Below are 26,964 nucleotides of genomic sequence, written 5' to 3'. Positions count from 1 at the left end.
CACCCCCTTGCATACGACCCTGTTTGGGATAAAAATTTTGAAAGGCTTTGTTCATGTTCTGACAGCGAGCTATTTTGCAACTAATTCCCGTTTTCTAATATGAATCTTGAATCATATTGTCCTTTAATTTTATATTATGATTAACAATTTCAGGATATAATGATGAGTCTTTTCAACATTTCAAAGCCTAAAGGCTGTTTTCCACGTTTTCATTACGCCAAATAAAGTTACCTAGATGCACAGATTAATCAACTGCTTAACATTTACCACGGTCAACCGTTGACCGTGGTAAATAACAATGCTTGAAATGTTGTCGTTCATATTTCATTAATCAGAACGACATTGAATCTTAATTTAAATCAGACATGAGACAATCAGTTGATCTCATGTCTGATTTAAAAAAAAAAAAAATGTTTAAATGTAGTTAGTTTTAATTTCTATAGAAACATGGAATTCGGTGTCAGTTGAAAGCTTTTGATTCAAATATTTTTAACATATAAAAACTAAAAAATTTATTTTTAAAAATGTTTTAGAAAACCAACTCCCATTAATGTATCTTAAAATTTATCGAGTTAAATAATGTTCTTAGACATAACAAAAACATCTTTCTGGTTCTTTCAATGATTGCCATTCCTTCCCAGAACCTGCCACTTGCGACTACAGGACCATTCCGGATCGCTTCTTCCCGTACATCGACAGGCTCTCGAGGGCCTACAGCCTAGCAGACTGTCAGCGACAGTGTGACTTGGAGGACAAGTTTGTTTGCCGTTCCCTCAACTTCGAGACGGTCGTCCGAGATTGTGCACTCAGCAGCGACGACATGATTAGTGTGCAGCCGACGCCTGACGGACTTCTGCCGAGGCCCAGCTCGATATATAGCGAGAAAGGAACGTGCGAGCAAGGTCTGTGATATCGGATGGTTGGAGAAGGGGCGCACATTGGGACACACTTTAGATAATGATTTTTAGAAATTTAATTTTCAAATCAATTTTCAATAAACTTACTTGAACATGTAATTTAGACATTTTTGTTTCAATTTAATTTTATTTTACTCCATTATTTTATTAAGTTCAATTTTCATAAAAAAAATTAAAGAGTCATTACAACGTCACAACCTGCTCCACTAGGAGGGGTACCTTGGGACACTAGCAAAAACTTTAATGAATAAAAAATACCAATCCTAATTGATTAAAAAATCTTCATTTACAAACTTACAGCCTAACAAATTTTATTAGGTTCCATATTCATTTCAAAGTTACTAATATACCGTCTTAAAAGTCCTGTTACTAAATTCATATGTTTTAGCAGCCTCTCTAATTGAAATCTTATTACTAAGAGCATTTTCTGCTGCTGTTTCAGGAGCAGGAGCCTTATTCTCAACTTTAGTTCATTCAAGCCATCATCAAATTTATTAAGTACCAATGAAATAGGCTTTTTCTGTACTGTACACTGGTGCGACAATGTCCCAACCTGCCCCCCCACTGTGTGTCCCAGTCTGCCCCACTTTGGTTGTTATTATATATAATATTTTTTTAAAGCTATGCTTAGCAGTACAAAACATTTTTTTAGCCTTTAAATTATTATGAAAGAACATGTTTTAATCCCCACATGCTCTGCTTTAAATTATTTAATTTTCTACTTGAAATTTTTAATAATGAAACTAACCAGTAACGTAACTCTGACCCTTTGAAAACAGAGAAAATTAGATTAGTGCTTATTTGTTAATGTGAGAAATTCCCAAGTACACTGAAGTCCTGCTGTCAGCTATGATGTCCTAAAAGAACTAATTTCTGTTTACAAAATTAAAGCTGAAATTTCTGTTTACAAAATTAAAGCTGAAATTATGGTGTCCGAAAGTCCGCCATGTCCCAAGGTGCCCCACCCTCTCCTATTGTTCTGTATATTCTGTACTCTGCTTGGGTGTATCACCGAGCGATACATTCAAGCAAAGTGTGTTGTTTGCGCGAGAAGTGTGTTTGCGGTTTGATCAATATTAAATAGGAATATTTAAAAGTCAGATCAATTTTATATAAAAATTTTGAATAGGGATGAGAAAAAATAAATACTTTTTAAACGCATCTCATTTTTAACGCATTAAAATACATAAATACATGAACTGTCAAACATTCAGGAGAATTTCGAATTAATTATTGTAAAATGGAGCATTAACAGTACAAAGATTTCACAGTAATTTATTTGAATTACTGGTTACACATCCTGATAACCGTCAGCTCGAAAGTTGATTCAACTAACTTGTGAAGAGGAGGCCTTAGATGCAACTACGTTTTCCTTTGAAAAATAAATTTTAAATCAAGTTGTGCAGAACGAGCGACCAGAGAGAAAAATAGCTAATGCCACACGGTACGCGAAAGCATCAATTTAACAAGTAAGCGAATTGTTCTTCAAAAATAATTATTAACGAACTTATATAATACAAACTGTAGAGGATGGGCATGTTTCTTTGTTTTCTGTGCTCAAAATAACTATTAGTTTTTACAGATCTTTCCTTTATTTCATAATTTTAGCGGTTCTTATATTTAACTGCATACTGCAAACCTTCATTCAAAATGATTTGTGTCTTTTACAGTTAGCGTTCAGTGCAACCAACAAGATATGCTGCTCACAGTTCATTTTGGACATCCATTTCATGGTAGGGTGTATGCAAAAGGAAACCCAACAGCTTGCTATATGGTGGGTACTGGACAAACCACTCTACTTTTTGCAATATCCCTGGGATCTAGATGCGGCACTCTTCTAGAAGTAAGTTTTTCTCATTATTATGAACTCATAACGTAAGCTGAAGTTAATTAAGAAAATTTGAGACTTTCTCTTTGTGATTATTTATCTCTTCCTGAGGCTGCGGGAAGTATACTTCCTTAATCAGGAGAGACTTATAGGTTTTAGGGCCAGCCGCAGTCTATTTTTGGAGGTCCCTTTCTCAATCACAGAGCTATTCAAAATATTTATCATGCGTATTTTTCTATCCCCTTCGGGACTCCTATGAAAGCGAGACCCCATTCGATTGCGGCAGTTACGACATTGTAAGTCTGCCACTGTAGCAAGTAGTTTTTTTCCAAGTCTAATGTTCAGTTTCATTTTCTCTGGATAATATGGCAGCTTTATAAGCTCAGGGACACACTCTTATCTTAGTATAAGTTTTTAAATTTTGAAGACCTACTGAATTCCTCTCCTCTAAGAGATGGGACTAAAACTTCATTTGATTACAGTTAATAGTTTAAATGAATTCATTTTCCTAAACTACTCGCAATTCAGAAAAATATTTTAATGAAATAGTACTATCCGACCACGGTTGTCGTGGAAAATTGGCAAGCTGCCAGTAAAGATGATTTAATCTGAATGAGCCGGGCAGGATAAAAGGAAAATTTTGATGAACTTATGCGTTCATTTCGAAGTGCCTCTTTCGAATTCATCAAACCTGCATCCATGAAAACTAATAGATGCGTCTGTTACCACCTGTAAACCGGTTTTTTGCCTTTCCATCTCATCGGTGGCCTAGCAGTACCAGGAAAAATCACCCTATAAACGTTACATTTATTTAAGAGCTTTGTCTCTTTCCAATCATTCTCAAACTCAAGCATGAATAGGTTAAACAAACCAAGAAATCATACCATAGTGTCATATGTCAAAAAAAAATGTGTAGGTAGCAAACAAAAGAACAGAGTAAAACATGTAAATTATTTGTCCTCGTGTAACCGTTATCGAAACATAAAGCCTTAAAGCTTGCTGATATTTTTTAGAAAAGTCGCCAAATTTGGCGTGTTGAAGAGAATAACGAAAAATATCTATCACGCGCTTTGTAGCTGGATGTGCTGCCACATAAAAACGGTGAAATCACGTGGTACCTTTAACTTATCCCCAAGTCTTTAAATTAGACACGTTCATAAAAATTCGGCCGTTTTTAGTCCTTATTTCTCTGTAACGGGGACCAGGGTAAATACGTTTTGAGTCAAAAAACATCTCAATATGTTTTTTAGATTGCTACTCATATAAACGTCTTCCATTTCTACAATGTTCGTGTGGTTCCCTTGTGAAATGAAAATGAACATTAAGATTTAATGATCTAATGTGACTAACTGTGGGTTGCTTCAAAATAAAGCTTTTTGTCGCTGCTTACATTTTAAATTGTAAACTATTCTCAGTTTGTTATTAAAGAAAATTCTAGCTAAGAAGAAATCTGCGTCAACAATTATGTTCGGGCAAATTCAAGTATTTCACAACTTAAAACTAAGTTTTTTTTTAAAAAGTAGATATCTATCGTTTTTCGTATACTTTTCTGAATGTTTCTTTCAAAGAAAGTTATAACCTTGAAACGTACTATTTTTCGGAAAAGGTTAAACCGTTCAATTCTCACTCTACTATGAGTACGTACTATTCCTCTGCTTTAACATTGGTAAACATAGCCCTTGAATTGTGCATTATAATATAAAAAAAAAAAAAAAAAACCTCTTATTTTAAAAATACTTTCAAAAAAAAAAACTTTCTCATTTACAGAAAAAGATAAAATTTCTAATTTTCTTTGCGACTATATGTGTTAAACACTGATATCTTGTCTAGATTTAAGAGTAATCAAATGAATAATAACCAAATGCATTGTGTACTTAGGGATCTGGAAGATATGCCAATGAGGTAGTGATTCAACAACATCCAGTTATAGTGACGAATATTGATAAAACTATTAAGGTTGTTTGTTCCTTCGAAACTTTAGACAGGACGGTAACCTTGGGAACTATGTTTCCTGAACAGGCACCTGGTCTTGACGTTACGTAAGTATTCTCATTTGAAACAAAGATGTAGTATTAACTAGATACACAACTGGAAACTGATTCCATGGGCAACTGTTGACCAACTAGTAAACCGACAAGCGTCCGAAAAGCGCATGTTAGCAAACAACTTTTGAAGTAGGCTATGAGGATGCAACAGCGCAGCATCCAGAGGAGACCAGTGATTGCATCCTCGTATGCGACATTTTTGGCCTTCTACTTCAAAATTCGCGCATTCAGTGGTGGTCAGTGGTTGCCGCTACGGCGCAGCGTTGTGTATCGAGTTACATTAGATATATGATTTGAAAGTTGTATTCAGTGGCGTAGCTAAGTAGGGTGGGCCGCCCTTAGCCATTCGGTTGTAACACCCGAATGTGCAAACCCCTTAAAAACATCTTAGAATTAAACAGTAACTAAAAATATTTTTGGATCGCTTTTTTTCGTGTCGTCACTACCACGCCAGGAAAGCGTTTCCGACCATGCATTGCTATGTGATTTCCCATCGTTTAGGTGTACTCTATCTGTCCTGAAAGTCTGTAAACGCTGTACTGATACACCCTGTATACTTCAAAAACACTTATTTAAATCCGTTGCATTAAAATTGATGATTTTTTTTGTTTTACTTTAAGTTCTCATGAGATTATACCATCAATATAACCCACAGGTGTCACCCATGCTAACTACGCCACTGTGTTACATAAGAGAAAAGATAACATTAGTTATTTACTAAGTCCGATCGTTCGAAATGTATTGTATGTTACATCTTATAAATCAGCCAAAAGAAACATCTATGTTAATAATTTTTAACATATTGTTTGGCATGATGTTTAGTTAAAATTGTTTAACATAACTACTGGAAAGACTGAAAGTATTGTTTTGTATACTATAAAAAATTTCTGCTTGCTAAAGTATATGTTTGAAGGATTTTATGTACGGAGATAAAAATAAGATTTTAAATGCGTCCTAAATTCAGACCCCAAATTAATATCCAATGCATGAGTTTATTTCCAACCCAGATAACAATTATCGAAAAGCTGCTGCTGTGACAGGTTGTGGTTACCTATTATGTTGACCAAAAGTAATTATCCCAAGAATTTTCCATGGGTAAAGACGTGGACTTATTAAATTTTTTTTATATATTTATTTTACTATCCTTATAAATAATGAAAAGTCATCAATTTTACTTAGTACAGAATAGTTTTTGGTACGTGATTTGCTCTCATTGCGGATCTGCGTTTCCTTACATCGAAGAAAAAAGTTTGTTTTGTTCAGGTTTCTATGAAAATTTGGTCTTAAAACAAAAATGTAGTTTCTTGCTCGTTTTGTTAAGTATTTGAATGAAATCATATTTTTGAAAGCAAAATAAAGTCATCTGAATAATCCTTATTCACCTTCAAGTTGAACTTTTGGTAACTCTCTGTAACATTACTTACATGTTTCACTTTTTGAAAAGCAAATGCACGAATTTCATAATGAATTTTTTGAATCTTTGCCGAAATATATTAACTGTTGACGCTTACTTGGTATTATTCAAGGTTTTATCATATTGGATAAAACTGAATGCAAACGTCACTTAAAATTGATAAAAGTATTCGTGTGACAAATGTGCAGTAAATTTTCTGTATTTTTTAATTTTTACCTTATGAAGATGTAGATTAAAATAAGAAGGTGTAGGTTGATAGATTTGTTTATGCCTCCTGCTTGTGATAATTTTCAAACTTCTTGTTTAATTTTGTTTACTGTAGTTATTATTGGACTTTATTAGGATTTTCTTAATTTTTATTGGAATTCTATTGAGAAATTTTCTTTTGGCTAGAAAAAGTCAAAAAATATTTTGAGGTATTTTGATTTATTTATTGTTTTGCATTGCGGTTACAAAATTATTGCTAATTTGATTTTTAGCTCCAATCTTTAGGTTACTATTGTCTGAGTTCAAAAACTTGTGTTGCCTCTTTTCACCAGATATTTGTTTTTATAAAATGGAGCATAATTCAAGAAACACATGCATTTTTAATGAAGATTTTCTGAAAATATTTCTGGAACACAAGTTATTTATTTAGAGCAGCAGAGATGTAGTAGACTTCTACACTGTCCTTCTAAAAAATAAGGAATTGCAGATTTACAAATATTTTATACTCTTCTTTCCTTTTACATTCGGATATTCTTTCTGACTTATCACTCAGGTTCTTATACTGAGTTTTTTTCCCTTACAGTGAGAGAGGAAGTGAGTGATAGGTAAAAAATCAATGATTTTTTTTCCATGAATAAAAACATATTCATGAAAAATATCTTATGAACGACATTTATTTATTTATTTATGTTTTTTTATTGAGTTGAAAATATTTTATTCTTCTCCATTTATATTAGATTTTAAAGCAATTTTGTTGCCGTTAGGAAGGAATTTATTTGAAAAAAATGTGTTTGGTTTTACATGTGATAGTTTCGTTCTTTATCCCATTTGAGTTAGAATTAGTAGAAATGTATCTTATTTGACGAAGTCCGTTTTTCGTTCTTGGAATTTTTAAAGTCAAAACAAATGATAGTAAGACACCTGAACATATATCAGTCTATCTAAATACAATTAGTCTCTCCTAGAAAGTAAGGTATTTAACAGTTACTATATTGTCTGAATTCAAGGTCTTTGATGGCCATCCTTAAGTACTTTTCATGTAACTTGTTGACTTTTTCTCTTTTATTTTGTCATTGTAATTATTGTCTTATTTGAATGAGAACAAAGAGAGATAGTTCTGTTGGATAAAATTATTTAATGGAGTGAGAGGCATGTTACTGTAAAAAAAACAATAAATAAAATAAATAAATAACTATATTTGATTTCGTTGGTGAATTTTTTTTTCTTCTATAGTCATCCTTTAGACATGTTGAACATAAAAATAGAATTTGGCAGAACTTTCGCATTTCTGAAACTTGTGCGTTGTCTTTTCATTTTGTTTTAAAGAGTCGAAAAGCGGCTTTGACATTTCTTCCTTTTAGAAGCTTATTCAGTGCTTTTATTTTTGCTTTTATATTTTGCAGTCCTGTGGAAAAAGTCGAAAGCAGACTTTTTCTAAAACATTCCTATCTTTGAGTTTTGCTTACTTTTTTCTATTTGCAAGTCTGCTTCGAAAGTGAGAAATGGACTTCGGCAGAATCTTTTGCTCCTTGGCTTTTTATTCAATGAGTTATGCTTAGATTTGTGTTCAGTTTGGCATTCCTTTTGAAGAAATGAAAAAATGTTTTGTTAATTATATTTTAAAAACTACTTTCTTAAGCTAATGCCCCAGCTTTTGCTCTTGCGTTTTGTTTTAAATGACTGTAGTAAAAGTCTTTGATGGAGTTTACATGAAACTTCTTGCTTTTAGAACTTACTCATTGACTTACACAAGACCGTATTTTGCAAAGTTATTAAAAAAATCTAAAAAACGTTGTTGGAATTTTTAGCGAACGCATGCATTAGCTGTGGTTTCAATTTAGATTTAGAAATCCGTTCACTGACGTTTGCTGAAGTTTTCAGGAAATACTTCTGTGCTTGGATCTTGTTTTTTAATTTTTTTAAATCATAGACGAAATTGAAGAGTGTTGTACTTCCAGCAAATTTTTCTTTTTTCACATTGCAACTAAGGATGGGTTTCAGCCTACTTCAAAATCCTCTTTCTGATGGCTACGTCTTTAACTATTTTCCCCTCAATTGCTGATCTGGTGGTTTTCATGATTTGAAGATGCATCGTCTAGCCCAGTTGGTCCTTTTGGTTTTCCTTTCGGCATATTCAACATTGGCTTAAAATATAAGAGCTCGATTACCAGCAGGTCTACGTCTTTATGGCAGATCCAGGATAATCGTTCTGCTTTAATTCATTTCACTATGTTGCTGTTTTTAACAGTATTTCTGTTTCCAAATTTAATCATTTTCTCCTCATTTAGTTGGATTGATCCGCAAATCTTTCTCATCATTTTTCGCCCGAATATTTACAAGTGAACAATATTTTTTATGTCAAGGTCTAGTTTTCACAGCCATATGCCATTACAGGTCGGGCAACTGTTTTATGTATTTTTAACATGATTGTTTTAAAGCTCAGTTTGTTGCTTACAAGGTATCGATTCTCAAAAAGCATCTTTTTGAAATTTTGCACAAAATGTTTTCTGAGATTGGGTAAATTTCTTTCGTTATAGTTTTCCGGAAATTTTCCTGCTTAAATTTGGTTCATTAGCATTTGCAATTCTATATCGTTAATAGATGGAAAAGCTTGAAAAGGAATGAATTTCTTTTCACCTTTCGCTATTGCCTAGCAAATAAATTTAATTTACCTGATCAAAAAGTCTTTTTGAAGGTAATTTTTTTTTTTTAATATTGTTTAGGACTAGGTTCCCCCCACCAGTGACGGCCATCGTGACGAACACTGCGCCTCCTCCTAATGTTGTGATGCGGGTTCTGGACAGGACTGGACGCGACGCTGGAGTCGTCGGGCTTGGAGATGAACTCATGCTGCGGATAGAACTCAAAGACCAAGCCAGTAATTATGTTAGAATTCTAACGTATGATACGAATTAGTTCAAAAACTTTTTGATTAGTATCTTCACACGTAAAGTTCTAGGAGAACTTTTGGATAAGTGGCGACCAATAATTTTTACCGTGACAGCAGAAGAAAATCATTTTGCCTTGTTTACGCTGTTAGTGCAAAGATTTTTGTGGAATGTTGCCCCAAACGGTGGTGCTAATTTGCCGGCTGCATACGGTAGTGTATAATTTTAAGAAATTTTGGTGCAAAGTACGGAATGTTTATCGCTTACTTGTGTATGTTGCAGCAATATGTGGTAGAATCAATGCACCATCCTTTGGAGCCAACAAATCGCAAGATCTCTCTCGATAACAAACTCGAAATGACTTTTATGTTTGGTAAAAAAGGAACAGTAAATGGTATGATGGTGTGATTGGCTTATTTTAAGGGTACATTTGAGGGTTTGAAAGTAATAGCACATAATTATGAAAATGAAAATAACAAAAACAGAGATCTAAATACGCAAAGTAACTAAAAGAAAGCCCCCCTTAATCAATTCAACCAAAGTTTTAGACATTGTTGTTTGAAGGTACGGGCTGGAGGTTGTGATGATTTAAAACAACGCAAAGCTCACGGTTACGGTTAGAGCGAGATAATTTGGAAATTTTCGATAACAACATTCATTTTCTTTTTTCTCAAGTTGATCCACTTGCAGAAAAATCACAAGCAGCTTTGAATCGACTAGCGTGTGACACTAGCGCAGTCAGAAATACCTTCTAGATGATTTTTTTTTTTGATTAAAAATACCTTCTGAAGGGAATGTTTTGATTAAAAACACCTTCTGAAAGTTTTTTTCGATCAAAACAGTCCTTTCACATGCATGAACTACTGCATCAGAATTTGCATTTATGTTCAAATCAATGGCCCTGGGTGGTGTTTTCACCCCCTCCCCTCCTTTCGTTGCACCACTGGCGTGTGACGAATACCCCACTACTTTTTAGAGGTTTTTCCACAAGAAATGCTTTGCATGTGGTGTTTTGTGATTGGTGCTTTTCTACATAGCAATGGAGTAACTTAACTAACAAAACTGAAGTAACATTATGATCGATGCGTAACTTTACACCAGTTTTATCAGTTGAGTTACTCCATTAGTATGCAGGCAGCTAGCTGCCACCGCTTTTACACGGAGTAAGGTTACACATTTTTTTTACAGTGTGTGAGTTATGCTAAGGACGTCAACGCTACTCCTTTCTCGTGTTGTCATGAGATCTTTTTGATACTCGTCTGCAAATGCTTTAAGTTAGTAATTTTCGCTACACTCCAACTGTTTCAAATGAGGTGATTAAATCCCAGAATAAAAAAATGCGTATTGCCATTTTAAAACTTTTAAATCCTCTTACTGCGCCAATAATCTGGCTAAACATGGAAGAAGGCTAACATTACACCGCTCTTCAAGAAAGAGTCTAAATGGAGTGCGGGAAATTATAAACCTGTGAGTCTAACTTCGGTGGTTCGCAAAATGTTTGAAACATTGATAAAAATTAAGATAGTAAATTTTTTTGAGACTAATAATCTATTGACTAGTTTTCAGTACAGTTTCAGGAAAGGTAAATCTTGTGCAACTAATTTATTACATTTCTATGATAAAGTTACCATGGCTTTGAACAATAAGAAGCCTGTAGATGTTGTTTGCATTGATTTTCAAAAAGCTTTCGATAAGGTACCGCATGTTGCTCTACTTAGCAAATTAGCTGATATAGGAATAGGAGGGAAAACTTTCATTTGAGTAAAAAACTGGTTGACCGGAAGGAAAGAAAGGGTAGTTGTAAGGGGAAATTATTCTAATTGGAGTGATGTTTTAAGCGGGGTTCCTCAACGATCAGTGTTAGGGCCTGTTTTGTTCATTATTTTTATGAACGATATTTATAAAACTATTTCTGGGAACATGAATTGTTTTGCTGATGATTTCAAAGTTATGGGGAGTGTAGAAAATGAAGAACAAGCAAATCAGCTGCAAGAGGATCTAGATCATGTTACGGAGTGGGCTGATAAATGGGGTATGTCTGTTAATGTTGGGAAATATCAATTGCTACATTTAGGTCATGGAAATAAGTGTACGAGTTATGATTTGCAAGGTTTAGTCATTAGTCAGGCAGAAAAAGTTACTGATCTGGGCGTCTTAATAAGTCAGGATTTCAAGTTCATCCAACAGTGTAGCATAGCTAGTAACAAAGCCAATAAGATGCTTGGGTTTATCAATAGATCTATTTCAAACAAATCTAAAGAAGTTCTTCTGCCCTAATATAGAAGTTTGGTAAGACCTCATTTGGAGTATGCTGTTCAGTTTTGGTCTCCTAATCTTAAGAAAGATATTAATGTATTGGAAAATGTTTAAAGGCGGGCTACAAGGCTAATAAATGAACTTTCTCATTTAGACTATGATTCCAGGCTTAGAAGGCTAAAAATGTACCGTCTTGAGCAAAGAAGAGACCGAGGGGACATGATTCAGTTGTTTAAATTTATTAAAATGAAAGATGTTACGGGGTTGAAGTTTAGCACTGAAAACAGGACAAGGGGTCATTGTTTTAGGCTATTTAAATCTCAGGCTAACATGGATATTAGGAAAAATTATTATTATAGCAGGGTAGTGGAACCTTGGAACAGCCTACCAGAAGAGATGGTAATGAGCACGGGAGTAGATAGTTTAAGAGGGCCATTGGGGATCTTCACTGGGGATTGTAAATTGACTAGGACCAGTCTAGCTGGGCCCAGAGTCTGTTGCTGGTCGTCACTTTTGTATTTGTATTTGTATAATCGTGACCTTTGCGTTCTTTAAGATCATCACAATTACCTGCGCATATTTTCAAACAACCATACCTAAAATTTTGGTTGAATTGGTTAAGCGAATAGGCCGCTAAAAGCCCATATACAGGGAAGTTTCTTTTGGACCAGCCAGAAACTACACAAGGCTATTCTGAACAGATACTTTAACTTAGCAATAAATTATTTGATAAAAAGAATTAGCGGAACGAACCTTAGAGCAAGAATTAGTAAATGGAGGGAGCAAGTCCAATTACTGTCTTAGCAAAACCTGAGGCAAAGACCCTAAGTTACTTGATTCAACAACGACATATGGCTGACATGTTTTGCGTGAAACCAGCAAAAGAAACCTGATTTCTCTCAACGCTTTGTTTTAAAATATATCATGTTACTTGGGGTCTTTGCTTCACGAATGAAAGTCTTCCCGTCCTCCCATTTTATCTCTTCTCATTGGTTTTAACTATTAGGTTGAAATATTCATTTTAATTTTAAAATTTATGTGAAACTTTTCCGTAAATTCAAGTGAAGACGAAAAGTAATAGCTAATAAAGATCTATTTTCTGAAAAACATTTGTATCTTTCTAACATTTTTTTCCTAAAATTGTAAGGAATAAATTGGAGGCAATAACCTAAAAGTTCTATCCATGATCAATACACGTCCACGCAACTTTATGCTCTCTAATTTTTGTCTTTATTTTCAGGCAATTTAGCAATATTTGCCCGCAACCTATATGCGCGCAGCAAGAACGGAGAGTCTCTTTTCTTGATAGACAGCACTGGGTAAGGAAAATGCTTTAAATCCAATTTTCTTCACTTTTTCAAAGGAATTTTTGCCAAAACTATTTCCTACCCTTTAAAAAAAATCTTCTTCTTCAAAAAACTGGGTAAAATAGCGATAGTATTTTATTTCACGCCTTGTGTTTGTTTATTTCATGTACTTCTACTGCAGTTTTTATGTACGTACTAGTTGCGTCACTCGGCTTTGCACGGTCTACTTCTAAAATAAAAGTTTTGTTAAGTGACGCATGTTCAACAATCGGAATTAAAAAAAAAAAAAAATCAGTAAAATTTTGCGGCTCATTTCGGAAAAATAACCAAAAAGAAATAAAAATTCCTTCGTTTTAAATCTCCTGATTACGGGATAAGCCTCAAAACAAAAGCCAGATTTTTATTTATTCATATTCGAGAAAAAAATGGCAACAGATCTTTCATTTAATGATTTTCTTCACGCTACAAATTTTAATAAAAGCATTGTTACGTAAACATGAGATGAAGCACTGAATAATAATTTGAATGGAGGAAAGCCTTCGAAAATTAGGGATTCTATGTCGAAATCTAAGTATCATAATTACTAGTTCTTAATTCGCAACTCCAACAAACAATAGGGGGCGCTGCAGTCACTGTCTAATGGCAAATGAAAAAACTAAAACAAACGCACGCTGTAACGTATAAATTGCTTCTAAACTTAGGAAATGAGAGAAATTTTTGTTCGCATGCATGATTTTTTGTTCTTTATTCATTTGAAAAGATTTTTCAAAGTCTTTTGGTTATCCTGACCCATGAAGAAAGAGATTAGAAATCAAAAAGTATTACGAAAGTAAAAAATTAATGCAGAACACACAGTAAGTTGTTCTGAAGCAGCCATTTTCAGGATGTTGAATTCGGAATTCATAAATTTTTGGTTCGCTTCGAAAGCATTTTCATTTTGTACCGTTTTTTCTATACCTTAGTACATATTATGTCCAGTTTCGTGACATTTCCGGCATTTGTTGACATTTTTGTCACATAGTGCACATACGTGACATACTGTCAAGAGTTACATTTAACACTAGATAATTTATTTCTATGACTATATGATTGGATATCAAAAGAAATCATCATGCATTTAATTCATTCGTCATGGAAATGATTTAACTGATATGCGAAATCTTGTCAAGGTACATTGTTCTTTCACACAATTTTAAAACCATAACCCTATAAACAGCTTTTTGGCGAAACTCTTCCAACGATAATGAGTTTTTGCAGAGCAATAAAGTAAGGTTAGCACGATATTTTAGCGATAAAAATTCCAAACTTTTACTTTTTATTGTTCAAATTCTTAGCGTTCTTTCTGGATTTTTCAATCTGTTCTGCGATAAATATTTTCAAGAAAATTTATTTGCATACTGTCCATTTCAGTTGGATGCTGTAGTAACAAAGGTTATTTAAATCATTTATGTGGAATTAGGTTAAGGAACAGAGTAATTTTTCAGCATGGCCCTAGTGTCCAGTCAATGTTAAGTCCGCTTTTTTTCATCGAATTGAAAAACTGATATTTATTCAAATTCACTCAGAACAAGATAAATAAAATGTGTACTCACAGTTTATATCAGATATTTTTTATGTTACGCTGTTGCGAATGACGATTCCAAATGATGAATTACGCAAATAAAAAAATACACGTAACAAACACTTTGTTTTGCCCAAAATGAACACATGGAACGCAATGTTTTAGTTTTTCCGGCAGTTTTGTAAATATCCGCAAGGTAGCGTATTCGAGCTCTGGAGTTGCGAAATGATGCCTCCTCTAATTATTATCAGAGGATTATGTTAAATAGCCAAATATAAAGACCATTGTTGAATGTCTCTCCACTTGGGAGATCTCTCCATTTGTGAGTGCCTCTTCGCTTGTAAGTTGGCGTTGGCTGTTAGTTGCCATAGTTACCATATTTAATTTTTGCTTTTTTCTGTTGTCCTAAAGACGTGAATAAAAGTTTTCAAATGGTCCGTCGATGATTTTATTAATGTTGCCTGTGCAACAACCAGAAAATTACGAATTTATCGATACCTGGTTCAATGGTCAGTTTACTGGCGTTCGGGAGAAGTAACTCGGACATAAATAGATAGATAGATAGATTGTAGATCGATATATAGGTACATACACTCAATTTTTTAATTATGTAAATTGCATGTAATTTTAAATGTATTTTAAACTGAGTAGATATTTTGTATTAGTATCATTAAAAATTTAAAGTAACGTCGAAGACTTAGGATAAAAAAAAGTTACATTTTGCAGTTATCAATGCTAGATGAAAGAATGGTCATTGCGGAGTGATAAAGCTTCCTTATGTCAATACGGTTTAGTTTCATAACAAAAAACATGGATAATTTTCAGTATGATAACTAAGATGATATACTATAGCACTGTTTTCCAGTTACGAATACTTACGACATTAGTGCTCCAAGAAGCATTGCTAAAGGCTCTATGAAAAATATTAACAGAAATTCTCTGTCTTTTTAAAGTAATACACTGAGTAGTGTATAGTGACAGTTTTTTTTTTTTTTTTTGGAAAAGGGACTTCAAATTAATATACCTCATTTTCTCAGCAAGAAAACCCATATGGTTTCATGTTGGGAAAGAACAATCATATAACACAGAATTGGTACGTATTTGTCCTTGATCCTACTTTTCAGGAGCCGGTGTGCATCCCTGAATGCTGCTTTCCTCAGCTTTGTCCTCATTGGTACTCATTTTGAGGTGTCCCTACGCCGGCATGAAATCCTCCCCCCACCCCTGTTTTGCAGTTTTAATCATATCCTTTGATTCTTTAAAAGGGGGAAGGGGAGATTTCAAATGTCGGTGAAACTGGAGATGAACCCGTTTTGGAGAAGAAAAATCTGCATAAATTGATCTTTAAATAACTTTTTCGCAACGTTTCAGGAAAAGATGAAAAAAAAGAGTAATGCAAAAAAAAAAAAAAAAAAAAAGAGAAAAGTGAACACCTCGTAGAACTATGTGTCTAAAAACGTTGTTACTGATAGTAATAGCTCTTTTAGTTTACCTAATGAGAGAAACATAAACATCTTTCGGTTTTCTCATTCAATTATCAAGTATTTTTTCTATTTTCATTGTTACGTGTTAGAAACACTGTAAGATATTTAAAAACAAAAAACACGGCATTGAATGTTTATACGTGATTACAACTCCTCAAATTATAAATGATGAAGTAATTTATTTGAAGAACAACTTAAGTAACATAAACTCCATAAATGTTTATGTTCCCTAAGGAACCTTTTCCCAGTAGAAAAGTTCAAATGTTTTACAAAAATTCACTTTTCTATGTATTGAAGTAGGGGTTCTTTATCGCAACTGAGTATGGCTTTCAAGTTTCCTGGTATTGTAAATAATAATTTCTATGAAATCAAAAGAACTATCAAACAAAAATACATAAAAACATCATGCGTCCGTACCAAAATACTTCACTTGAACGAGTAAAACATTGAACAAGTGATTTTTCTTAATTTAAATAAGAATTAAGGAATAGGAATGTGAAATTGCTGCTTCAGAAAAAAAAATAAAATAAAAGTATAAACAGAAGTATTCTTATGCCAGAATGATTTTTTTCATAAAATATTCAGATTCTCACGTCTGTTTTTTCAAATCTTTTAGATGCCCTACAGACCCAAGTATCTTTCCAGCTTTGAACCTAGACGCCCGAGACAGGAAATCCCTTTTCGCCAATTTCAAAGCTTTCCGCTTTCCTTCTACAGGCCTCGTCAACTTCGAAGTACAAATCCGTTTCTGCCAAGACCAATGTAAAACGGTACGTGAACTGCGTATATATCCATAACATCTATGGTGCTTGTAACGTATTATGTATGGTGTATGTATCGCATTATGCATAGTGCATGCAGCGCATTGTGTATGGTGCATGTATATCGTTATATATGATGTATGTATTGCATTATGTATGGTACATTTATCGCATTATGTATGGTGCATGCATCGCATTATGTATGGTACATGTATGTCATTATGTATGGTGTATGTATTGCATTATGTATGGTACATGTATCGCATTATGTATGGTGCGCATTATGCGGTGCATGCATCGCATTATGTATAGTGAATTAAGCGCATTATGTATGGTGCATGTATATCATTATGTATGGTGTATGTATTGCATTATATATGGTATATGTATCGCATTATGTATGTTGCATGCATCGTATTATGTATGGTGTATGTATTGCATTATGTATGGTACATGTATCGCATTATGTATGGTACATGCATCGCATTATGTATAGTGCATTAAGCGCATTATGTATGGTGCATGTATATAATTATGTATGGTGTATGTATTGCATTATATATGGTATATGTATCGCATAATGTACGTTGCATGCATCGTATTATGTATGGTGCATGTAGCGCATTATGTATGGTGCATGTAGTACCGATTATGTATGATAGTAGCTATATATTAGTTTGTTACCTGTAGTTGAAGAATAAATCAAGTAATTTTTAAGTTCGTCACTGCTTCATTATAGCTATTAGCAGAATATGCTTTTGTATCATAATACGCAGTTTAAATTCAAAATAGATATAGATATCATCATGCAATTTCAACGTAGTAACTTTGATAATAACTAATTAATTGAAAGCTAAATTACGAGTATTTTTACGTTTAGATTAAAACACTTGCATTTTTACTTTTTTAGGTGCGCTGTTCTAACAACGTAGAATCCTATGGAAGGAAAAAGAGAGATATTGACAATTTGCCAGTAAGTGATGAATCTACCTCATTATCCTCAAGTGCTTCAGCAAAAAATTCAACAGAACTACCACCGACACCAAATATGGAAAGTCATGAATCTCATAAGGCACACATTACTCCTTCATTCATGGATGGCAACTCTGTTAATAATCGCTCTGTGCTGTCAAATGTGACCCAAGTGTTTGGAACATTTAGAGTGATCAGTTCGACCGCTTCGCCATTCATGGGTAACGGAGTAGATGCAGCTCGAATGATGCAGAACAATTGGTGGAATGTTCAGGACAATTACCGATACAGACATCCCATGAATTACAATTTCAGTTATAGTAATCCTATGACTTATATTGATCCTTCAATCCATTTTCGTCAACGAGGTTTGATAAATGGTTGGCAGTCTGCTCCTGGTATGGCAGACAGGTGGCGATATCAAACTGCAGTCGCAATGGACACTGGCGTTAGCAATGAACTTCATCTTAATTCTACTAATAGAGGTAGACTAGGTGGTGATCGAACTACTCACGACACCAGAACTACGAGTAATCCGCGAATGTCAAAACATACTCCAAAAGCTAATAGTTTATTTACTCCTGTTAATTATCGTCCCACGTACGCTAACTCTAATAATAGATTTACTTCCAGTTATAATCAAGATTTAAGCCATAGCTATCATTCACAAGGTCGACACAATACTAACTCTAGGAATGTGGCTTCAACTTCAAACAGTGGAACTTCAAGAGATGCTGTCAGCAGGAAGCCATTTAGGACTACTGCTCAACAGCAGCGGAGACTAACTCCTGACAGATACTATGCTTACAATTCAAGTCCACCAGCTAAGAAGCAAAATGAAAGTGCAACTCGGCGGTCACAGAAACCGTCCCCATTGAACACAGGACCAACACCTCCATCTTCACTTACCACGCCGGAACTGATTATTTCGACAATGGTTCCTGTGCCGGATGAACTGCCCTTGCACCTTGCAATAATGGTTGGTGAAGATCCTGGAGTTGATGTCTCCAACTGGAAAACAAACACGAAAAATATTAATCCTACAGGTAGGACTTTGTAAATGTAATACAATGTACTCCATTTTAAGAATGTGATAAAAAGTTACTTCGTATATTTAACATTTCTAAAGTCATTTACGCCTTATTATGTTCACCAAAATATCTTACTCCATACTATAGTCTAGTTCTCGTGGGAAAGCAAATAGATTGACACTCTTGAATATGTTTTTTAAAAAATTAAGGGCTGCCCATAAATTTGTACTGCAAAACCAGACCAACTTACTTTCTAAAATTGCATTTTCCATTTATAAGGACAATGTATGCAAATGTAGAAACCTTATTCTGCATCGAGTCCTATAGACGTAATTAAAAAAAATCTTTTGTATAATAAACAAGTGTTAAAAGAGCGCAAGCCCCATCCTTTGTATATGCATCAGGCAGAAGGTTTTTCACTCCTCTGCAAAGTAGCGATTATGTGACTTACTCGTTATGTGTCTGACTCTGAGGTATAGAAATGATGTCATACTTTATCGGAATTAATTGTCACAAAAAGTCACACTTTACCTTTCCCCCTCCCCCTTTGCATGCGTCTCGCTATTTTTCACAAACCTATTCTTCTAAAAAATGCGTTAAGTCACACTTTTTATTACACCTTCCTTCTCTTTTGGCACAAACTGTCAAAATTTTACGAACCCTCCTCCCTCTCAAAGCAGCGCGTCGTATGTTGACAGGCCCTTATTAGTCTTTTAACTGTACTTTACATACTACTAGTATTTTACAATTGGTTTCATACTGAGCAGATTAGTTTTCTATTGCGTACAGAAATTTTAATTATTTATTTTAAAGCATATTTATCTATATGTTTTATATCGACATCTATCAAACTGTGATGCCTGAACTAATACTTCTTCATAGAAAACTGTTAGTTACTAGATTTAAATTTCATTATGTATTCGGCAAACATAACTTAAAAACCTTATTTTCAGCAGAGGTAATAACCTAGGGTTAATTTTGGGTGAAAAAAAAGCAATTTTACCATAAAAAAGAATTTATCGAATCTAAAGCTACCACTTTTGACATTAACTAAGCATAATAGGCACTCCGTATTTTACTAACCACAAAAACTTTTATCGATATTGCACCAATAGTTCAAGGAATTTTAGTCACTAAGTGTTAAGGAATTTTCTGATGGATAGGGCATCGCATGGGAAAATACATATTCGTTATCATTCAATTTCGCTTTGATAAAGTTATCAGGAAATTTATTTTTTGTGCAATCACGAATAGCTTATTGTTTTCACTCGACCGTTGAAGGACGTCCACGTCCATTTACTTTTGTTTTTCTATGCTTATGTTGCAATCATTTATGTGCCTCGGAATCAAATTATTTATAAACGATCTTCTCAACACAATCCCTTTTACACGAAAACAGTATGCAGCACCCAAAATCCAGCATCCAGCCCCTGGCATTTATTTGAATTTCGACGTTTTAAAATTAAACTATGAATGCGATAAAAGCGATTAGTGGAAACAAAAAACCCAACGCAATTCGTGATTGCGAAAAGCATAACTTGAATTCAGGAATAGAAAAAAAAAGATTTTTTTGAGGGTACAAATCTTAGTTTACGTACGAAATTTTTCTTTTGGTTTTAATATATACCCAAAAAAAAAAAAAAATAAAAAAAGAAAGAAAAAAGGGAGAGAGAGAGAGAGAGAGAAGAGGCTTTTGCGTGTGTGTTGACTACAAAGGTGCATTTTAATTTTAAAAAATCAACGGCGAGCAATTTTATTTCAGTAATACATCAGTAAATTAAATTTTACGGAGTAGTATCGTTTTTGCAAAGCAAAATGATACAAATCAGTTTTTTCATTTAAATATTGGTTGAAAGATTCAGAAATGAAAATCCTGTACTAAATTATCGACATTTGTTTAAATAGTTAACAGGTCAAATAGTTAATATTCTATGTTTGAGAAAATAGTCCTTAAAATCGTGGATCCACTTTTATTCTTTTTTAACGGATCAACCAATAAAAGAGCTGTAAAATATATTATTAGTACACTTATTTAAAAGGAATGCTTAGTCTTTTCTGCAACATTAAACATTCATTTGCTCCGGTCCTTTAACATTATGAATATTTCAAATAGTTAAAATTTTATAGCCATCATTAAATGCAAGAGGTATTTATCTCCATCCACACGAAAACGTGCTGGAGGGCACTTAGCTAAACATTAGCAACTAACCCGATTCAACAAAAGACTTCAAAATCCACAAACTCCGATGTCGCAGGAACTTTTCAGAACTTTTTAAAGAAAAACTTGAGAAGAAGACGAAGATAGATTCAGTCACTTCTTGTCTTGTTTTCACAAGAACAACTTCCGTTGACTGGAAGGACTTAATTACGCCGCTATCAAATTACTGAAGAAGCTTTTGAGGCGGTCGCATTCTTAGCGTCTTTTGTTGGAAGTGAGGGCCCACTTGCTGCCACTCAAAATGCGTATTAAAGCCCCGAGGAAATCTCTTCCCACTCCTTTCTGCGCTTCTCAAAAATGTGCCTTAACGAGGCAAAAATTTACCGGCGAAGATCCTTAAAGACGTCTGATTTCACGAATTGTATTAAGGAATAATGGTGTGGTTTCTGTTCGTCGATCGAACTATTTAGGAGGACTATATATATACACCTCATAACTATTACATCAGTATAAAATTATAACTAAGGTTTAAACTATTTAACCTTATAATTTGACTTTAGAAAATGGGGAATTTTCCGGGTCCTTATAATTTGTTTAGAACATATTAATATGTCTCAACAACTTAGGAGATGATACTGGTTATGTGTCAGATGAATTCACTTCTTTCTAATTTTCTCGTCAGGGAATGACAAAATATTCGAGATAACAACTGCACAGGGGAGCCCCGGTGCAAATATGCAATAATCGGCATATTTTTTTTGACGATTTGGCAAATTTGGCGGTAAAATTGCAAGATTGGTACTTTTAAAGGGCCCAGATGTCTCTTTTCGTTAGATGATCTTATGGGTGCATTCCTGTGTTTTATCATTCGGAGAATTTTGGGATACACACACACACACACACACACACACACACACACACACACACACACACACACACACATATATATATATATATATATACATACATGCAAAAATGAATTTTTGAGATACTTGAAAAAAAAAAAAAAAAAAAAAAAACACGTTTTGGATTCCATATTAACAATAGTAAAAAGTTGGAATTTGACGGCGTTTTTTTTTTTTTTTTTTTTTTTTTTAATGTTTTTAGACATTTATCACTCAAGATTTTATTATTTTACAATTGTCAGGCTTTAACAAACAATATGTACAGGTAGTTATCAAAATAATGGAAACACTTGGAAATTTTTTTTTGGGAAATCGCTACTATGCTGTAAATGTTCTGTTTGTAAAGGTGTCCTTCTAACTATAATCGCTCACACTGGTGACTCTATGTGGTGATTGAGTTTTGTGGTCACTTTTGCTGCTGTTGTTCGCTTTTAAGATATTACAACTCACTTCAATACTCGTCGGTTTATTTCACTAAGCTTCTCTTTCCGCAAACTATTTTGCTTTGCCGAACTTGTCTTACCGCGCTGTGTGTCTGCTGTCATGACTTTAGATACTGCACTTTTAGATGCGCCAAAAAGTTGAAATGTTTTAATTACACTTGCTTCTGCTACACTCGCTCCAACAATTTGATCTCTTTAAAAATTTGAGAGGTCCGACATTTCACGTGCTTGAAAAAAATCCAAGACTTCTAGAACTTCCGTTAAACCACCAAATAGTATTAGAATATGTACATTGCTATTTATAAAAAAAACAGATACCTAATTTTATTCTTTATTACATAGAAAGTGTATTCAAAAATGTCACTTTTATTCTCAGGTGTTTCCATTATTTTGATAACTACTTGTATGTTTAAGGCTAATAGATTCAAGAATAGTAGTGAAGATTATAAATTTTTCCTTTTCAATTTTTTACTTTACATTCATAATTTTACTCGCATTAGTGTTATATTTGCTGCTTTTTACACATAAATGGCGGCATAGCATATTAACTGTGTTTGTTTGTGCTTGTGGTTTAGTTTTAGGACAAAGGTGTCTAAATTTTGTCCGATGTGGCTTGTAAACTTGATTGTTTTCTTTCGAAGTTATTGTTAGGAATTTAAAACTTTTTAGTTGAAAGTATTGCTAGTATTGTCTTAATTAAGTTGATTTCTTATTTTACTGTCATGTTTTCCGCAAATGTTTCCTAATTTTTTTCTACTTATTTAATTTAATTAGTTTACTTTTAGTTTTCTGTAACATAGTTTTAAATATTTAACCTTTAAATATTTTGAACTCTTTCTACTATCAGAGTTTTTTTCAATTCAGGATTTTCTAAGTTTCTTCTTTTACTATTGACGTGGCCCTTTTCTACTTTCTTATACGACAGGGAGAGTTCGTACTATAATGCCCTTTTAATCGGGCTATGCTGTCTCAAATCAACATGACCAGTCACGTTAATAAACATGTTGTCCAGTTGTTCAATTTACATACTTATGGCTTTATATAATTTGACTTTTAAACTCATATGTATAAGTGTGCGGGATGAAAAAAACTGACAAAACTGACAAAACTGTGCTTATGTAATTGAGAAATTTCGAAAAACCTGTATGAACTTGATTAGTTCGGTGTTGCAGGTGCAGGGGCGTCCCGTTGTAGGACATGGGAGGTCACTCTGGCCTCTGAAATATTTCCTTAATCAGCATATTTTATTTGAGGATTCAGCACATTTGGAGGTGCAATTGCAATATTGCAATTATTGAATGCCCGAATGTCCCTTTTCGTTAGATGTACTTATGTGCGCATAACCATATATTATCATTCGGAGAATGGCGTGGTTTCCTTCATCCAAAAGTACTACTTTTAGTCACTGAAATTGATGGAATGAGTAAAAAAATAACATGAACCCAGAAAATACTTTCATTTTCCCAACAGTTATTTTTTAATTAATTTTTTAAGTGTCCGATTTTTCAAACAAGACGTGATCTTGATGACGTCACAAATGATGCTCTTTGGCGCATCTTTCTGTTCGCTCTACGCTTGATATCAACCATATCTTTGCCAATACACGTGAGTAAAGATGCGAATTAAATATTTTGGACAATGAAAATGGAAACATTGAATGGCATTTCATCATTTGTGATGTCACACGACAGAAGCGTAAACAATGAAAGCGCACAGATTTCAGTAATTTTTTTTAAATAGTTAACTTAAAAAAATTATTTAAAAAATGGTCAGATCCTATTTTTTAAGCATGCGCTTTCGGAAAAAATTACTTTTAAAATTTTGGAAGTGACCCCATTTCGGAGTTCTGTTTGGCGAATTGAGAATTTCGCACTCCCAAAAATTTAAGTACGGGTACCTGTGCAGGTGTTATCTCAAATGTTTTGTCATTCCCTGACGAAAAAAGGAGAAAGAAGTGAATCCACCTGACACATAACCAGTATTATCTCCTAAATTACAGAGACACATGAGGATGTTCTAAACAAATTATAAATACTCCGAAAATTCCCTATTTTGTAAAATCAAATTATAAGGTTAAATAGTTTTTAAAATCATAATTATATTTTCAGAAATATCCAAGACAATTAAGAAAACAATTTTCCATAAAAAAATATTGAACTTTCTAAAGTAAAGATTTTGAATTAAAAGTTCCGGGAGCCAAATTGCAGTTTGTGTTTGCGTCTCAAGACGTAAGGATTTGCGCCACTATGCCACCGCCATTCTTCAATTGAAATCTTCAGGAGAAGATTCGCTGCTTTGTCAGAAAGAACCTTAATTAGTTTAGTTTATGTCCGCATAATTAAAGTTTCGAACAGCTACTAAGTTCTTTAAATGACTGCAACTCGAAACGAGTCTCGTCATTACGCTCGCATGTTTTCTCTCACTTACGCCAGTCACGTGTTCATTAAATTTGGCCTTTTCTTTAAGAAATAGTTTCAGTCGGCATCTTCATTTCGAACTTCGAGTTTAATTTAGCATTTGAAATCCATCCGATGGGAAGGCTTCATTTGGTTTAGAGATGTGTTGGAAAATTAGTTATGTTTTAACACTGAAAACTATGCATTATTTCAAAATTAACATAGTTAAGTACAGCTGAGATATGTAGCTTAATTAGCAGCGTTTTTTTTTCTGCCTCTACGGTTAGCACTGAGCTATAAAAGGAACTGGGTTTTTGTTCAGTGAGCCGCTTTTGTAGGGAAAAAAATATGCAAAAAAAGGTTTGAAATGGAAGTTTAAATGTAATAAATTTAACTATAACATTCCAAAAGTCACTGTTCTAATAATCACGGCATAAAACCTTTTCTATTGCTGCACTGCTTTCATTAACAACTAAAAGTAGGGGCTACATATAGGAGCATCTATTTTTTTTTGCTGAAAAAAGAAACTTTTACTTTGACTTTAGAAAACTCTTTTTATGAACAGTTCAAAGTTAAATATTCGTAGAAAAAGTTCGCGAAATTCTCTTTTAGTACAATGTTTCAGTATTTAGAAAGTTAAAAAAATGTTTTTTTCCTATTTAATATTTGAATCGAAGTTTTCTGAATTTTTATAATTCTCAAATTATAATATAGCTAAGTACACATAAGTAAATGTAACTAAAGACGTTTTTTTTGTTAATCGTTTCTACTGTCTATTTACTTATCTTCCTCTTTAAGTTGATCAATATTTTCCGATAGCTCTTTTCATTTAACTCTCTCTGAATATTTTAATACATTCTCTATATATTATTTAATTCTGTTTTTTTATCTACACGTTAACACACATTATTTTATCGGAAGCAGATTATGGGAAATGGATATTATTTTTCCTCATTGGGGTGTTCGTTGAGCTCCTTTGTTTTGCCAATTTTTCAGTACTCTATATCTTTTTAAACCGCTGTATTTTATAAATTTAGTTTTTAGTAAAAAATAGTCGATCAATTGCTTTGAAGCACATATCTTTATGTAGAGAAAAGAGACTTTTAATGCCACATTTACAGGAACATTTTCAAAGAATGTCTTCCTAACATTTCGACGCACTGCAAATATTGAATTAGAGCACACTTAATGCCTTTTTTCACCCCCCCCCCCAGCATAAAATTGGAGGCTACATCCGTTGTACTTCGTACAAATTGATTAGTATGTGTTCTGGAAGTTGACAGTTTCTATCAGAAAAGTGTACTCGTACATAGTTGTTTTTATAATTGTTCCCAATCCCCCTAGTATTATTTACATCGAGCATCAGTTTCATTTAGAAGAACTGAACAATTATTTGGAACAACTGTACTCTGTAAATTCTCTTTCGTTTATCATAAAGCCATTCTCCTACAAATTTTCTTTGAGATAATTCATTTCATTTTTTCCCTTCAGAAGCTGCTCAGGATATCGACACAGTTGGACTCATATGTACGTCTGTGACAACAATTGCAGCCACAGCAGTGACATTGTCCTTGGTGCATGTTCTTGGCTTGGTGGGAGCTTTTTGCTGCTACAAATGGCACAGAAAGAGTAAACGGAAAAAGCTTTTGCAGATGACTTTAAACATGCCTCCCAATCCTACAACTATGAGGAGGACTGGAGGATCTGCTGCAGGACGTCGACAAGAAGAAATGTTTTACGCCAAACCTGATGTCTCATTCAGGAATGTGTACGGATCATACGAATCACCGCCGTGATGATTTTCTGTATTTGCATTTTTAGCTTCTCGGGCCCAAAGAAAATGTCATCAATCATTCTCTGCTCATTACAATGTGTTTCGTTTGCTTATATGTTACCCTGAAATGGAAGAAAATTCTGCAACGTGTTTGTGTTGACGTTTCACTTAATTCTATTCAATCTTCAGACATCATTTATCTGATGAATAGAACAGAAACAAGATCTAAATTTTTTTGTTACTACCGTGTGGAAATAATGTATTATTTCAGGTTGAAAACATCTAAAGCACAGCATTTTATTTTAGGAGTAGTTTCTAACTTTAGATATACTTGAAAATAAAAGTAGGAACATTCTAGAAATGTAAAGAGTTTTAGATGTTTTCACGCTAAAATAATCATAAGAATAAAAAAAATGAAATAAAATAAAATAAATTTCTGTGGTTTACAGCACAAATTTACTTAATTATTCTTTGAGGATTAATTTTTAGGTTTTCAAAATTTTAATGAAACTTGAGCTGACCAAATAATATTAAACTCTAAGTACGAGTATGTTCTGGAAGCAAAATAACATTAAAAATTACATCCTTTCCAGGGTATAGTGTAACTATTTTGATCA

General features: G+C 33.6%; 1 protein-coding gene across 1 annotated transcript in view; it reads left to right on the top strand.

Moving 5' to 3' along the window:
• Positions 1–26,369, top strand: part of LOC129216426 (uncharacterized) — a 102,818-nt gene extending 76,449 nt beyond the window's left edge. Inside the window, exons 15-24 of the mRNA XM_054850640.1 lie at positions 642–902; positions 2,588–2,760; positions 4,624–4,784; positions 9,135–9,289; positions 12,796–12,874; positions 16,524–16,677; positions 17,579–17,641; positions 17,830–17,861; positions 18,358–18,686; positions 26,065–26,369. Of these exons, the coding sequence (XP_054706615.1) occupies positions 642–902; positions 2,588–2,760; positions 4,624–4,784; positions 9,135–9,289; positions 12,796–12,874; positions 16,524–16,677; positions 17,579–17,641; positions 17,830–17,861; positions 18,358–18,686; positions 26,065–26,369 (1,712 nt within the window). The remainder of the gene's footprint in view (positions 1–641; positions 903–2,587; positions 2,761–4,623; positions 4,785–9,134; positions 9,290–12,795; positions 12,875–16,523; positions 16,678–17,578; positions 17,642–17,829; positions 17,862–18,357; positions 18,687–26,064) is intronic.
• Positions 26,370–26,964: the final 595 nt, after the last annotated feature.

This window comes from Uloborus diversus, chromosome 2, assembly GCF_026930045.1.
Source record: "Uloborus diversus isolate 005 chromosome 2, Udiv.v.3.1, whole genome shotgun sequence".
NCBI lineage: Eukaryota > Metazoa > Arthropoda > Arachnida > Araneae > Uloboridae > Uloborus > Uloborus diversus.
This window is presented reverse-complemented; position numbering and strand designations above follow the sequence as displayed.